Below are 15956 nucleotides of genomic sequence, written 5' to 3' on the forward strand. Positions count from 1 at the left end.
TTTATTTTACTGCCTGGCTCCCTTTCCGGATTGTAAACTCCAGGCAGGGAACATATCTACCAAGTGTAGTGCATTCCTAAGCACTTAGTACAGTGTTCTGCACACAGTAACCCTTTTCCTGAAAACACCACCTAACCTTGGCTTCACTTCCACGGTCCTTTCCGGGTTCTCCTCCTATCTCTCCGGTGGTTCCTCCTCTGTCTCCCACACCATCACTGGGAGAGTCCCTCAAGGCTCAGTCCTGGGTCCCCTTTGATACGCACCTCACCCCCACACCACTTATGCGTATATCATTACACTCTACAATTTCCCCTCTCTCATTTATTTTAATGCCCGCTCTGTCTCGAGTCTGTAAGCTCCTGGTGGGCAGGGATCGAGTCTACCAATTCTGTGGTTGCCGTCTCCCAGCCACCCAGAAGAGGGCTTTAAACCCAATAAGCGCTCGGTCAATACCGTTGATTGATTTGTGTCAGTCTCGCTTCTGTTGTTTTCACCCTCATCAGCACCGATTCCCAAGAGGCAGGTGACTTTCAGGGAGGGTCCGCTGTACACCAAAATGTACAAAATGTCCACCAAAGTGTGGGGGGGGAGTGGTGGGGGGCCAAGGCGTGAAGGGGGCACATGCACACCCTTTAGTTTCTTGGCTTCTCTGTATCCAGTCCTACTCCTCAAACCCCACCTCCTGGCTCCGGCCAGGAGCCTCTGACAAGCCGGTGACCAAGGCCACTGGTCAATCAAAGCCCCGGCCCCGTTATCCGGTGACCGGCTGCGGGAAGCGACAGAGCACGGTTCCCCGAAGCTCCCGCTCGTGGGCCGGGCCTGCGCGAGGGCACGGAGATGAAGGAGGGAAAGCCGACTAAACCCAAGAGCTAGCCGTGCACGGCAGCGTGGCTCAGTGGAAAGAGCGCTGGCTTAAGAGTCGAAGGTCATGGGTTCTAATCCCAGATCCGCCACCTGTCAGCTGTGTGACTTGGGGCAAGTCACTTCACTTCTCGGTGCCTCAGTGACCCCATCTGTAAAATGGGCCTTAAGACCGTGAGCCTGACGTAGGACAACCTGATTACCTTATATCTCCCCCAGTGCTTAGAACGGTGCTTGGCACATAGTAAGCGCTTAACAAACACCAACAGCATTATTACATGGCAAAGGCGCTCAGTGCAGAGCGCTGCCCACTGTAAGCGCTCAAGAAATACCATTTAACCAAAGGGCGGAAATGGTTTACCTGGGCAGGTGCCGCCCTCTCGCTGCTGGACTCTGGTTTTAGCTCCCAAGAGGGGTCCTTGGCCCTTCTGTATCCCGTCCTTTGCCATTTCCCCTTCTCGGCCGGTGGCCCGCCAACGAGACAACCGCTCCTTGGGGCAGCACCAGGGGCAGGACTGGGACCAGGGGCAGGACTGGGACCAGGGGCAGGACCGGGACCAGGGCCAAGACCTGGGGCAGGGTCGGGACCAGGGACAGGACCGGGATCAGGGGCAAGACCAGGGGCAGGATCAGGACCAGGGGCAAGACCGGGAGGGACGAGGGGCAGGACCTGGACCAGGGGCGGGACCAGGGCCAAGACCAGGGGCAGGACCGGGGCCAAGACCAGGGGCAGGACTAGGGTCAGGGTCAGGACCAGGGGCAGGACCAGGAGCAGGGGCAGGAGGCTCCACCGCAGCAGGCGGGCGGGCGATGCGGCAGGACGCACACGTGGGTCCGGCGGGCGGGCGCTGGGTCGGTCCCCGTGGTCCGGGGCGGCGCTTAGCACAGCGCTCCGGGGGCGGTGCCTAGCACAGCGCCTGCTTTAGCGCCGTCAACGGGCAGGTCCCGGGGAGGCGGAGCCGGACCTGACGCACGTGTCCCGCCCGGGGCCGCCCCGGCTCTGCCCCCGCTCCTGCCCCCGCTCCTGCCCCCGCTCCTGCCGTCTGTCCCGGCCTCGGCCCGCCATGTGGGGGCTGAGGGTTGCGGCGGGGGCCCTGAGGGTCCGGGCTCGGCCCTACTCCATCGGGCCGCGGCCTCCGGCGGACCCCGGCCGCCCACCCCCCCGCTCCCGGAGCCCCGAGGACCCCAAGGTCAGAGCCCCGGGACCCCCACCCTCCGCACGGGCTCAGGGGGCGTCGGAGTCGGGGGTCGTGGGTTCCCGTCCCGCCTCCGCCCCTTGTCCGCTCGGCCACTTCGGGCCAGTCACTTCCCTTCTCTGGGCCTCGGGGACCTCATCTGCGAAACGGGGACGAAGACCGGGAGCCCCACGGGGGACAGTCTGACCACCTCGTATCCACCCCGGTGCTTAGTACGGTGCTTGACACGTAGCGCTTAATACCAACATTATTATTATCGTTAATCAGTGCCACTTATTGAGCGCCTACTCTGGGCAGGGCACCGGGCTGAGCGCTTGGGAGAGGACAGTACGACGAAGTTGTTCGTTGTGGACTGAGAACGTGATTGCCCACTCTGTTAGATTGTACCCTCCCAACAGTCGATCAAGGGTGTTTAATAATAATAATAATAATGTTGGTATTTGTTAAGCGCTTACGATGTGCAGAGCACTGTTGTAAGCGCTGGGGGAGATACAGGGTATTCAGGTTGTCCCACGTGGGGCTCACAGGCTTCATCCCCATTTTACAGATGAGGTAGCTGAGGCCCAGAGAAGTTAAGTGACTTGCCCGAAGTCACACAGCTGACAAGTGGCAGAGCAGGGATTCAAACCCATGACCTCTGACTTCCAAGCCCGTGCTCTTCCCACTGAGCCACTCTGCTTCTCCTTTAGTACTTACCACGTGCAGGGCACTGTACTGAGCGCTTGGGAGATAAAACAGAATTAGACACTTTCCCTGCCCATAACGAACTTACAGTCTAGAGGGGGAGGCAAATATTATTAGTAATGATGATAATGATTATTATGGTACTTGGTAAGCGCTGACTCTATACCAAGCACTGTACTAAGCACGGGGGTAGATGCAAGATAATCAGAGCCCACACACCTCCGTATCAAGCAAAAACTCCTCACCACTGGCTGTAGAGCAGTCCATCACCTTATCCTACCTCACCTCGCTTCTCTTCTACTACAACCCAACCCGCACACTTTGCTCCTCTAGTGCTAACCTTCTCACTGGGCCTCCGTGTCTCCTGTCTCACCACCGGCCTCTGGCCTGGAACGTCCTCCCTCCTCAAATCCCACAGACAGTGACACCCCCCTACTTTAAAGCCTTATCGAAGGCCCATCTCCTCCAAGAGGCCTTCCTACACTAAGCCCCACTTTTCCTCATCTCCACTCCCTTTTCTCACCCCCACACAGCCCCACAGCGCTTAAGTATTTATCTGCAATTTGATTTATTTGTATTGATGACTGTCTCCCCCCCGCTGTAGACTGTGAGCTCGTTGTGGCCAGGAATTGTTGCTGTTTATTGTTGTATTGTACTTTCCCAAATGCTTAGTACAGTAAGCACTTAATAAATATGATTTGATGAATGACTGAGGAAGAGAAAGGACAGGTACTGAACCCTCATTTTGCAGATGAGGGACCTGAGGCCTAGAGAAGTTAAGTGACTTGCCCGAGATCACACAGCAGGTATAAGGCAGTGACAGGATTAGAACCCAGGTCCTCCGCCTCCCAGGCCCTTGCTCTTTACACTAGCCCACGCTGCTGCCCTATGAATAAATACATAATTTATAATATATAATTTAAAGATACGTACTAGAGTGCTCTGGGATTGAGGGTGGGGTGAATATCAAACGTCCAAGCACAGAGCTCTGCAGAGAGTAAGCGCTCAAGAAATACAATCGATTAATTTGGTAGACACGATCCCTGTCCACAAGGGGAGACAGACAATACAGTAAATTACACATAGGGGAAATAATGACATATGCAGATATGTGCATACAGCTGGGAGGAGAATCAAAGTGCCTAAGGGGTGCATAGCCAATATATTGTCAACATAGGGAAGAGGGCAGATGGGAGAAATGAGGGCTTAGTCAGGGAAGACTTCTCTTGGAGGAGGTGTGATTTTAGGAGTTTTGAAGGTGGGGAGAATGGTGGTCTAGTGGATATGAAGGGCGAGCGTGAGCCGTAGACTGTGAGCTCATTTTGGGCAGGGAATGTGTATTTATTGTACTATTCCAAGCACTTAGTACAGTGCTCTGCACACAGTAATTAATAAATATCACTAACCTGGGGGAGTGAGTTCCAGGCCCACCCTTGGCACCTCCATTCTTCTCTGTCTCTCCAGGAAAAGCTGGACATGTCCAGATTCCCAGTGGAGAACATCAGGAACTTCAGCATCATAGCTCACGTGGACCATGGCAAAAGTACCCTAGCAGACAGACTGCTGGAACTAACAGGTGGGCCTACTTTTATAACAAAACAGGGGCCCACAAGTGGAATACAAACTTGCACTGGGTCACTGCTGGCCCTGGACCGAGCCTTCTCATACTTCAGGTTGCTGCAGTTTCTGAACGTTGAGATATGGCAGCTCAGCACACATCTGGTCACCAGGACAACGTTTGGGTAACATGAACAACTTTTCTCTGTCGGTTTATTTTCCCAGCCATCAGCTTGAAACCTGGGCGGCAGGCTGCGGCGTTGATTTTTTTTCCTCATCGTCTACCTCCCACCCTACAGGAATACTTTCTGCAAGGCTTTGACCCGGGCCGGGAGAGCCGTCGGCTCGACTCCCTTGTCCATCCTTTTGCAGGGACGATCGCCAATACTGGAAGGAACAAGCAGGTCCTGGATAAACTACAGGTGGAGCGGGAGAGGGGGATCACCGTCAAAGCCCAGACTGCGTCCCTCTTCTACCATTTCCGAGGGGTGGAGTATCTTCTAAATCTCATCGACACCCCTGTGAGTATACAACTCAGAAAGGCCATGGGAGCTTATTTCTCATTTATTACTGGATGAACGCTCACCCCGAGCCCCGCGGGTGTCAGGCTTGGCTTCTTCACACCCCCCAGCGGCTCACTGTGTCGTCCTTCACTAGCATTCGCTGAGTCGGGATGAATGGAGCTGCGGCGGCCAAGGAGACGGTGCGGCAGGGTCCTAGCGGAAACGAGGCTCACTCCATCTTTGTGCTTCCACAGGGTCACGTTGACTTTAGCTACGAAGTGTCCAGATCGCTTTCAGCCTGCCAGGGGGTCTTACTCGTCGTGGACGCCAATGAGGTCTGGGCTTAGCTTGTGTCGTGGGTTATTCGGAGCGGTGCTTCTGGTTCTGTTCACTTCAGGGTGGACAGGACCACCTGCCTCACTCGGGCTTGAGGCCGAGATGGCATGAAAAATTGTACCCAGTGCCAGCCTCCCCACCCCTGCTTCTCTCCCCTCCATTGGCCCTCCAGCTCTCGGGATGTGCCATGTCGGATGCTCCCTCCCCCAGCCCAGGCAGAAGCCCGACGTGCCCGAGATTAGTTGTGGGGGAGGAGCGGTGCTTTCTGGCAAAGGGAACCTGGGAGCTCTGGGAGTGTGAACCACCTGGGGCTGCCCATCCTTACCGTCCACAGTAGGCAGTCCCGCCTGATGGGAGTTGCCCCAGTGTCGCCCCGTCTGCCTCTGCGAGAACAGCATCCTCAGTTCTGAGGCCTAGCTTTAGGGCGGGTGGGCTGGAGAGCGGTGAGGCAAGTTTGAGTAAAAGTTGGGGGCTGTGCTTCCTAAACCCATCACTATGACCTGAGAGGAGTGTTGCCCTGGAGGGGAACCTGCCACCTGAAAAGTGGGGTGCCCCCAGACTGTGTGGAGAGGTGGAGTACATGACTTCTCAATGGGCTTTGCATGGCAGGGGTTGATGGCCCAGGTGTAGGATCATTCCCCCAGCTGATCACAGCATGGCCTGGTGGAAAGAACACAGAACTGGGAGCCAGGAAACCTGGGTTCTAGTCCGATTTGGCTATCTACCCACCGTGACATCCTGGGCGAGTCACATTCCTCTGTGGGCCTCAATTTCCTCATAGATCATGAGCCCCGTGTGGCTGTATTGAGCTCATAAACTTGTATCTATCGATGTACCTAGCACACAGTAACTGCTTAATGCATGCCATTATCATTATTGTAATTATTACAAATAATAAAAAAATTCAGGTTGATATCCAAGTCTGCTGCTGTTTAGGTATATTAAAGCTCTGGCTGCTAAAAAAGTAATTTGAAGGAATTTAAAAATAAATATTTTGGGGGAATGACATACCCCAGAGACACTTACCTGTTCTTTGGAACTCGTGAGTTTTGCCCCAGGACACAGAGCTGTATGAGATTTCTCTGACTTTATGCTTTTCAGGGCATCCAAGCGCAAACAGTGGCCAACTTTTTTCTTGCCTTTGAAGCACAACTGTCGATAATCCCGGTAATAAACAAGGTAATGCAAGCCTCATCTGTCCCTACTTTCGGTGTGCTACAAAAGTGATTCAGTAAGTGCCGGTCCTGCTGCCCCCGGCTTAGCAGCGAGGGTGCCTGCGGCGATGATGTCAATCAGGACACCTCCCCAGGGGAGGGGAGCTGGGTCCGCCCAGCAGGCCGCTCAGAACCCCAGCGGCTGGCGTGGCTTTTCTCACACCCCCTCCAGTGTGCCATAGGCAGACCTCAAGAGGGTGCTGGGAGGGCAGGGCACTCAAGAGCCTGGCTTAGTCCAGTGGGATCCCTAGGCTCTTTTCCGCTCCCTTAAGAGTTTGGAGATGAGGCGGGAGGGGAAGGTCAGGGTCTTGTGTTGACGAACACTCACGGAAGGATGGAACTGGAGTTTTCCAAAAGGCAGAAATGCATCCCGCTGTTTGCAGATCGACCTGAAGAATGCGGATCCCGAGAGGGTGGCAAACCAGGTGGAGAAGATGTTCGACATTCCTGGCCAGGACTGTATTCGGGTAACGAACTGGTCCGCTCGGTTGGGTGGGTTTTGGTGATTCCACTAGGCCCCCAGGGAGGGTCGGGCAAATGATCGGGCCGCAGTCGTGAGCCCAGCAGGTGTTGGGGAGCTTGGGTTTTCAGAGCCAGGGCTTTTGGGCTCCTGCGTGAGCTACTCCGGCTCTCACTCGCTCTCTCCGCTTCCTCCCCAGTCTCCATCATCCACGCTTCCTGTTGTGCCCCAGGGGGGAGAGTGTTGGTGGATATGCAGCCCAAGAGGGTGCTCGTAGAGGTCGAGAGGATTGGCCTCCAGCCACCTCTCCTCCACTCCCCAACTGTGTCTCCACTGTGCCCTCAGTGTGCCCCCGAAGGCTCAGAGGCTGCCACTGGCCAGACGGGAGGCACGTTAGTGGCCCCTGGGGCTTTGGGCACATCGTGTCTGCCCCCACGGGCTGACGGGGAGCCAGGGAGCGAGGCCTCTGACCCACTGTGGGGTTTGCAGCAGCTCTGGCCAAGGCTGGCGGCAGGTGCCAGGCAGTGGGGAGGGGTGATACACGCGGCCCCCCAGGGAAGAGCGCACACAGGGTCGTGGTTGAGGACATTCCCCTTCAGGGCATGGCAGGCCTGTTTCTCACCTTTAGATTTCCGCCAAACTGGGAACCAACGTGGATCAAGTGCTCCAGGGAATCATCGAAAGGATCCCCCCGTGAGTAAGCGGACACGGAAGGGCCCGAGGCCGGGAAGCTTCCAGGACTCCTGACGGCAGTAAACCACCAAAGATCTTGCCAAGGAATGGGTGGCAGGAGAGGCCCTTGGGCGGGTCACAGTGGCCAAGAGGGTAGCCACTGCTCAATGTCCATACCCAGAATGGGCTGGGGCTGCTGTCCATCCACCTGCTGCCCAGGGCTGGGGCAGAAACAGGAAGGGAAGGCAGGGAGGGTTGGCAGTGAGCATGCACCTCTCGATCTAGGCCAGTGGTGGATCGCCAAAACCCCCTGAAGGCCTTGGTGTTCGACTCCACCTTTGACCAGTACCGAGGGGTGATAGCCAACGTGGCGCTGTTCGGCGGGGAGATCTGCAGGGGGGACAAGGTCATATCGGCTCACTCCCGGAAGACCTACGAAGTGAACGAAGTCGGAGTCCTGACCCCAGACGGGCAGCCAACTCGGAAGCTGTGAGTAGCCGGCGGGCCAACTGGCAGTGTGCTTGGTGGGTCAGCGGAGGGCTGACGGAGGGCCGGTCGTGGCAGGGGATCGGCCGACCCCGGGGAGCCGGAGCCATCCCATTGTGGTCCTAGGCGCGTGAGGGATCAGAGGCTCCACACCTCTCAGTGGGGAACGGATGGGACACCCGCCATGGACTTCTGCGGCGAAGGCCTGCTCAAGGATCTGCTCTGCCCATGTGGGGAGTCTCCTCTGCCCCCACTGGGTGCTCAGTGTGGTTCCCAAAGGAGATTGTTTTGCGGGGAGCTGGGGGGTCCGACCCCCAAATCACATTCCCTGTTCTTCCAATGCTTGCTTCCTCCAGCTATGCAGGCCAGGTGGGCTACCTGATTGCTGGAATGAAAACCATCAGCGAAGCGCAGGTGGGAGACACGCTGTACTTCCCAAAGCATCCGGTGGAGCCCCTTCCGGGTTTCAAGTCTGCGAAGCCCATGGTGTTCGCAGGTGAGGAGTGGCCCGGCCCAAAGCGGGTCTGGCTCTGGGCCATCCCCGGACCTCGCTCACCGCCCACTGCCCCATCCTGCGGTCTAGGGGAGGGGGCTCCGTGAGGGAGCCTCGACGTTCCGCCGGGTTTGCTAGGCTTGGCCCTCCATGGGCCGAGCAGGCAAGGGTGGAGTGGTCATTAGTCTGGTGGCACAAGGGCCCCGGGCGGGGTGCGGGGCCGGCAGCCCCGAGCACAGCCTTTGCCGCTTGTCACGGTCACCTTGCCCAGGCAGGAAGCCGGGCAGGAGTAAGAGGTCAGTGGTGAGGGAGTCAAGAAGGGGGCCCAGGAAGTAGGCTGGGCAGAAAAGAGTGAGCGAGCGACCTGGGAGAGGAGTGAGGCGAGAGCTGAATGAGCGTCTGTTTGACCCAAAGAGGAATGGGAAACACAACAGAAATACCCCTTCAAGCTAGTGCTTTGTAGCATTCTGACTTTGGCTCCCATTGGCTGTAGAACATATAAAGAATGTACCCAATCCTGCTAGACGGTAAACAACTTGAGGGCAGAAGTCACGTCTACACTGTGTGGCTCAGAGGAAAGAGCCTGGGCTTCGGAGTCAGAGGTCATGAGTTCGACTCCCGGCTCTGCCGCTGGTCAGCTGTGTGACTGTGGGCAAGTCACTTAACTTCTCTGTGCCTCAGTTACCTCATCTGTAAAATGGGGATTAACTGTGAGCCTCACGTGGGACAACCCGATTACCCTGTATCTACCCCAGCGCTTAGAACAGTGCTCTGCGCATAGTAAGCGCTTAACAAATACCAACATTATTACTAGCTCCACTATTCCCTCCCAAACACTTAGTACTGTGCCCCCTCCACAAGTAGGTGCTCAAGAAATGTCATTCATTGCCTGATTTATTCTTCTGTTTCTAAGTTTCATGGAAAGGTGCTCTGCCTTAGACCATACGTAATGGGTCAATGATATTTACTGGATACTTACTGTGTACAGAACACTGTACTGAGTGCTTGGGAGAATACAACAGAATAGGTGGACGCATTCCCTGCCCATAATAATGATGATGTCAGAAAGACTGTAAAGTTTCAGATGTCATTACACCTTAACATGCTTATTCCAACCATTTCAGATTTAGTGTTAACAAGTATATTTGGCCTGAGAAGGAACACACATTCTTTCAACTTGTATCCAAAGCTTTCAGGGAGTTTCATTAGCTACAGGAGGACTGAATTCTAGAGTTTTGTTTTTCAAAATATATAAGAAGCAGCGTGGTCTATTGCAAAGGGCAAAGGCCTGCACCATCTATGTGCATTTGTCTGCTGCGTAACTTTGGGCAAGTCACTTCATCGGTTATGCCTCAATTTCCCCATCTACAAAATGAGGATTAAATACCTGTTCTCCCTCTCTCTTAAGACCGTGAGCTCTCTGTGGGGCAGGGACTATGTCCAATCTGATTTTCTTGCACCTGCGCTAGCACTTAGCATGTAGCAAGTCCATAACAAATACTATTATTATTTATAAATATTTATAAATAATATTAATAGTAAAAATAACTGGCACACTAAACCTACTTCTAGGACTAGGGATTTCTACAGAAAGCCCTGTTTTTCCTCTGAAAGCACAGCTGTTGAGGACTGCAGCAGGAGCTCGGTCGGATGCTCGGTCGGATGGTCGGATTTTGCTTTTCCTAAACATTCTGCAATTGAAAGGTTCCCTCTCCCCATCTCCCTGACAGACATAGAAGAAAGCCTTCAGCGGGCAGCCCTGGCGGTGGGGGGGAGGGAGGTGCCACCACCGCCGCCCCAACCGGTGCCATGCTGTCGTTCTATCCGGCAGGGATGTACCCCCTGGACCAGTCTGAGTACAGCAGCCTGCAGAGTGCGGTGGAGAAGCTGACCCTGAATGACTCTAGTGTGACAGTCCAAAGGGAAAGCAGCCTAGCGCTGGGGGCCGGCTGGAGGTGAGGGAGGGGGCCGGCCCTGGTGGCATCTCCGGTGAGGGGGGTCTGGGGTGGCGGGGAGGCCGAAGGCACAGGCACCGGGTGTGGCCCCTGGAGGCTGAGTGGGGATCCGCGCCAGCGCCGTGAGGGAAACCGTACTTGGGATTGGGGGTAGAGGTGGAGGACTGGGAAGCCCCGGGGCGGGCTTCCATTCTGTGGCGATGCCTGGGCATTGAACCGAGAGCAGGGTCGGACTCAGCACTCCAGATCAGGGGCCCCACGGTGGTGCTGGGGGAATGCCGACTCGCACATGCTTTCCCAGGTTGGGGTTCCTCGGCCTCCTGCACATGGAAGTATTCAACCAGCGCTTGGAGCAGGAGTACAACGCGTCTGTGATCCTCACCACCCCCACGGTGCCATACAAGGCCGTTCTCTCCTCTGCAAAAATGATTAAGGTGGTGCTTCTCCAAACACGGGGGGTGGAGAGGGGCAGGGAGAGCTAAAGGCTGAGTCTCCTTCCCGGGCAGCTCAGCGTGGCCAGGCCAGTGTGACAGGGGGATGCCCTACCATCAGATTTGGAGGCCCACGGCGATGGTCAAGACGGTCCCTTTCTAATCAGCTAATTCAACCTCTTCAGCATCTCCTCGCCTATCAGACCAAAGCCGTCAGCCGCCACCGCCACCCTGCAGGGCCAAACCAGATCTCATTTGATTTGGCCCTGCAGAAGGTAGCCTTGGCATCCAAGGGGCACCCCTGGGATCCTCTGGCATGACACATTTGGCGGATGACAGGCAGACCCGCCTTCACCCATCTCCTTAGCTTCGGCCCTTTCCCCTCCCCTCCCACCCTAGCGTGGAAACTTCTGATAGCCAGTGGCCATCCGTCTCCCTCCCTCCATTCCTTTCTTCCTTCCTTCCATTCAGGAGAGCAGACTGAACTGCGCTGATGTTTTCTCCTTTGCAGGAGTATGGAGAAAAGGAGATCACAATCGTCAGCCCGGCCCAGTTTCCTGATAGATCCAAAGTAGCAGAATACCTGGAGCCCACTGTCCTGGGCACCATCATCACCCCTGATGAGTACACTGGAAAAATCACGGCCCTGTGCCTGGTACGTGGGTGCGGTTCGCGGCTTCAACGTGAGCAGTTTTTCTCCTTTCTCGGCCACATCCCGGCTCGGGACGGGGCTGGGCCGGACCAGACCCCGACACGATCATGCAGGGAGAGGTAGGGATGTGAGGGCTCAAGGAAGGTGCCCCGGGGATTGGACGTGAGACCAAAAGCTTAGGAGGCCAGACAAGGCCAAGGGGGGGGAACCTGCCAAGCCCTGGCAGGTACAATTTCAGCCCCTCCTTAAGACAACGAACAGAAGCTCCCCCGGTGGCGGGCACAGCCATTATCATCCTGGACCACACGTGCCAGGCGTGCCCCTGGTTCCCCCACCACGGGGACTGGCGCAGTCGGCAGGGCCGACTCTGGGATCTCGCGGAGTCCCCGAGGCTACGTTACAACCTGGCTAGTCCATGTTTGCCTCTCTGTCTGCACCCAGGTTTCATCACCTGGATTCAGCAAGTGCTGGAGCATCGTCAGTGTGCACAGCACCATCCTAGGCAGCCAGGGGAGCCCAGCTAAAAGGGACAGGCAACCGTGGTCACACCACATCCCAGAGAGCGTGCTCAATCGGCCCCTTGAAACCACATTAGCTGGACAAGTGTGAAGCCAACTCTGGTTTTCCCATAGGAAAGAAAGCATATTCGGGCATTCCTAAGAGCCAAAGCATTAACTCCACAAAATATAAATACCTATTTTCAAAAAATGCAGTGTGAGAAGACACAAAAATTAAAGTTAAGTCATCAGATAGCCATGTAAATTTGTACCTGTAATAAGAGGTTTTAAGTTGGCTTTTTTTTTTTAGACAGGGAAACGTGAAACCTTAATCTTCCAAGTTTTCTGTGTTTCATCCGCTCAGACGCCTGGAGCTCATAGGCTAGAACTCAGTGTTCAGTAGGACTGTCATCGGCTACTGCCAAAGTGAAGAGGGCTCTCCTCAGGAGAGACTTTTGGCAGTGGCACTAGGCTCTGGGCACGACTGGCTTGCGTGATGATCCCTGTCTGTTGCAGGCTCACCGGGGAGTTCAGAAGAACATGGTGTTCATTGACCAGCACAGGGTGTTGCTCAAGTTCCTCTTCCCACTGAATGAGGTGGTGGTGGATTTCTATGATGCTTTGAAATCCCTCTCTTCTGGATACGCCAGGTACATCTGGAAGGGCCAAGGGACTTTCCTTAATAGACAGTGACTCCGATGTCCATGGAGAGAGACTAGCTGGGGCAGGAGGAAGTCTTCCTGGTGTCCCAGGGTGCGGGCCTCTCCGCTGCCCTCCTATCCCCTCCAGACCTTCTTTCTTTTGGAAAGGGGAAAACGGTTGCTTGACTCCATCTCTCTTACCAGGCCCCCAGGGGCCACTCCCAAGGCCAACTATGGCCAGCCAGTGCTGGGAAGGCAGGATAGACCCCGTAAGTTCTGACTTCCAGACTCAATAGGACATCCACTCCTGCACACTCTCAAAGGCTGGCCGCTGTTGGGAAACAGCTCTTCTGCGTGGGGTGGTCCATCAAGGAATATGGGAGATGGGTTTGTCCACCGCCCCTGCGCCAGGAGCACTTGGAGTCTGTGGGTCGGGCTAGGTCCTTGCTCTCAAGGGCTGATGATGGCATGGGATGGGGGGGTGACACTCCCTGCAGGACATCAGTGGCCACATTTGGAGGATGGGAGAGCCTGGAGATGATGGTACCGTCCCACCTTCCATCGCTCTGCCTGATGATAGAACTGGCAGCGCTTGTTCGCTCTTGGCCTGCTCCGTCCCCGCTCTCCTGGCCAAGTCTCCCAGCAGTGCCACTGTGGGAGCTGGAGGTGACCGGGGGACGTGGGCCCATGTCCCCCCCAACTATGTCCCTTGGCTAAGCTCCAGAGGGAAAATGCCAGGGAGTAGTGCAGGAAAGCTGGGTGGGCCAAGCCAGCAGATCAGCAGCACCACCTTGGGCCTGGCAGGAGCAGGCACCCGGCTCCCCAGACAACTTAGAGCCCTGCGGCAGCCGACCCAGCCGGGCCGCCTCCGGTCCCGGGATCTCAGCGAAGAGCAGACGGAGACCAGAGCGGCCCTGAACCTGCGTGGTGCTGACCTGGATGGCTCTCTCTCCTCCTAGCTTTGATTACGAAGATGCCGGCTACCAGCCGGCAGAGCTGGTAAGGATGGAGATCCTGCTGAATGGGAACCCCGTGGAGGAGCTTGGCTCCATCGTGCACAAGTGAGCGACCAGCGGCCTCCCGAGTGGCCTCAAGGGGCCAGATCTCATTTTGCCTCCGTCACGGGACCCCGCAGGGTGGGGGTGGGGGTGAGGAAAGCAGCCTGACTGTCTGATGGTGGGTGGACCCAAGTCAGAGGGTGTTGGGAGGCACGTGCCTCTCTGCTTCTCCTGGGGCCCGGGAAGCATTAGCCCCGTTTCACGTCCCGGCAGCAGCGGAACCAGTCAACCTCAGCCAGGAAAAGCACCGTGGCCACAATCCACCATCTTGGAGCTTCCGGGAACCTGCAAAACACTGGTGAGGTTTTTGTCCGAGAGGCTTGACTGGAACCCGACCCACGGTTTCTCCACAGAGACAAAGCCGCCGCTGTGGGCAGGGTCGTGTGCGAGCGCCTGAAGGATTCGCTGCCCAGGCAGCTGTTCGAAATAGCCATCCAGGCTGCTGTCGGGAGCAAGATAATCGCGCGAGAGACGTGAGTCTGAATCGCCCCACCTTTTGGCTCTTCCGTGAACCTGTGCCGGGCTCCTCCACCCGCACCAGGCATGCCCTTGGGAGCTTGGGGCCAGCATCAAGAGGCCCAAGTGACAGGCTGCAGGGAGGGGGTGGCCCCCAGCCCCTTTTTTTCCTGGTATTTGTTAAGCATTTGCTAGGTGCCAGGCACTGTACAAAGTACTGGGATAAATCAAGGTAATCAGGTTGGACACAGTCCATGCACCCTTGGGGCTCAATCTTAACCCCCATTTTGCAGATGAGGGAACTGAGGCAGAGAAATGACTTGCCCAAGGTCACACAGCAGATGAGCGGAGCCAAGACTAGAACCCAGGTCTTTCTGACTCTCAGGCCTGTGTCCCATCCACTAGGCCATGCTGCTGCTTCCCGTTCCTGACCGGTGGGAGTAAGTCGCCCGGGTTAGACTGCCCAAAGTTTCCTTCAGGCACCATTCTCCCAGTCTGCGACTTCCTCCAGGGAGGGAGGGAGGAAGAATCCCCAGCCTCCATAGCGGGCAGAGTCCTTCTCCCCACCCCCACAACAGGTGTTTTTGATGGGAAGGAGGAGGTGTTCCTCACACCCTTCCTCCTGTCACCCAACATATCGGACATGTCTCTTTCTGCAGGATCAAGGCTTACAGAAAGAACGTCTTGGCCAAATGCGTACGTAGATCACTTCCCATCCCTGTGGCTTCGGGGTCCCTGGGGGAGGTCTGATTTCCTGGTCCGAGTGGGGTCACCTCATCCCAGCCCCAACCCTGCACCACCGCTAGCCCCCAAGTGTGCGAGGGGCCGGACCGACCAGACCCCGGTCTTCACCCTGGTGGTCGGTGAGTGGAGCTAATGGATTTGGGAGCTGACTGGCTGGGCCCCTTCCCATGCCTGCCTGAGGCAGTAAGGGCAGGGAAGGGGCCCGTCCTGAACCCCTATATCAGGCACTAACAGCCCCGTGGGGCCTTCCCCAGTATGGTGGTGACATCACCCGAAAGATGAAACTCCTGAAGAGACAAGCCGAAGGAAAGAAGAAGATGCGGAAGGTGGGAAACGTAGAAGTGCCCAAAGACGCTTTCATCAAGGTCCTGAAGAGACAACCTGACAAGTGATCGGATCGGCCAGTGCTGCTGAACAACACGGCTCAAGGCTGTGGCGCTGCCACCCACAATGCGCGGTTTCCGGGTGACTGGAGCACGGCCCCTCGCGTCGGCCCGCCCCTGCTGGGAGGGGTGTGGCTGGGATAGAGGGCTGGCTTAGGGATCGCCCACCACGGGCTCCACTCTACAATCCCCTCTCCCGAGAAGACTGGGCTTTTCCATTTGAGTCCCAGCCACTCCGGTCACTCCCCGCTTTCAGAGGGCCGGCCAGTGGACGCGAGGGCACGTTCGCCTGCCCCTTCCGGCTCTGCTATGACCGACCGGGGGCACCGTTTCTGTGCCGAAATTCAAACTGTGCGGGCACCGGGTGCTGCCACTACAGGAACCTGTGGCTCCTGGGCTGCCGCTCCCTCCGCCCAGGTTTGGATGGGAAGCCAACTGTGTTTCCCGGCCCTCTGCCTGCTCCTCCGTCCTCCCTTCTTTCCGGGCAAGCCGCCGTGTCCCAAGCCTGGGCCGTCTCTCCCGGGGAAGGAAGAGGCGGCATCGAGGGTGAGGGGGGCTCGGTCTGTTGCCGGGGGTGATCTTTGCAATAAAAGATTTGTGGGCATTCACCTTTGCCTCCCACCAGGCACCCCACAGGTGTTGGTCTAAACAGCTGTCTGACCCCTCAGTGAACCCAC

At 56.5% G+C, this 15956-nt stretch overlaps 1 protein-coding gene across 1 annotated transcript; it reads left to right on the forward strand.

The window, feature by feature from the left end:
• Positions 1-1875: 1875 nt before the first annotated feature.
• GUF1 (GTP binding elongation factor GUF1) lies at positions 1876-15888 on the forward strand. Its single transcript, XM_016225359.3, has 17 exons — positions 1876-2051; positions 4206-4317; positions 4671-4819; positions 5056-5136; positions 6239-6316; positions 6735-6818; positions 7440-7504; positions 7769-7972; positions 8326-8465; positions 10294-10417; positions 10719-10851; positions 11360-11503; positions 12514-12647; positions 13598-13699; positions 14050-14169; positions 14812-14848; positions 15151-15888. The coding sequence occupies exons 1-17, from the start codon at positions 1926-1928 to the stop codon at positions 15286-15288; spliced, it is 1971 nt and encodes a 656-aa protein (XP_016080845.2). The 5' UTR covers positions 1876-1925; the 3' UTR covers positions 15289-15888.
• The last annotated feature ends 68 nt before the right edge of the window (positions 15889-15956 follow it).

This window comes from Ornithorhynchus anatinus, chromosome 12 (assembly GCF_004115215.2).
Source record: "Ornithorhynchus anatinus isolate Pmale09 chromosome 12, mOrnAna1.pri.v4, whole genome shotgun sequence".
NCBI lineage: Eukaryota > Metazoa > Chordata > Mammalia > Monotremata > Ornithorhynchidae > Ornithorhynchus > Ornithorhynchus anatinus.

Coding starts and splice junctions, on each gene's coding strand:
- GUF1 (XM_016225359.3), top strand. CDS start 1,926: ATGTGGGGGCTGAGGGTTGCGGCGGGGGCCCTGAGGGTCCGGGCTCGG. Junction 10,418..10,718: donor GCGCTGGGGGCCGGCTGGAG/GTGAGGGAGGGG, acceptor ATGCTTTCCCAG/GTTGGGGTTCCTCGGCCTCC. Junction 12,648..13,597: donor CTCTCTTCTGGATACGCCAG/GTACATCTGGAA, acceptor CTCTCCTCCTAG/CTTTGATTACGAAGATGCCG.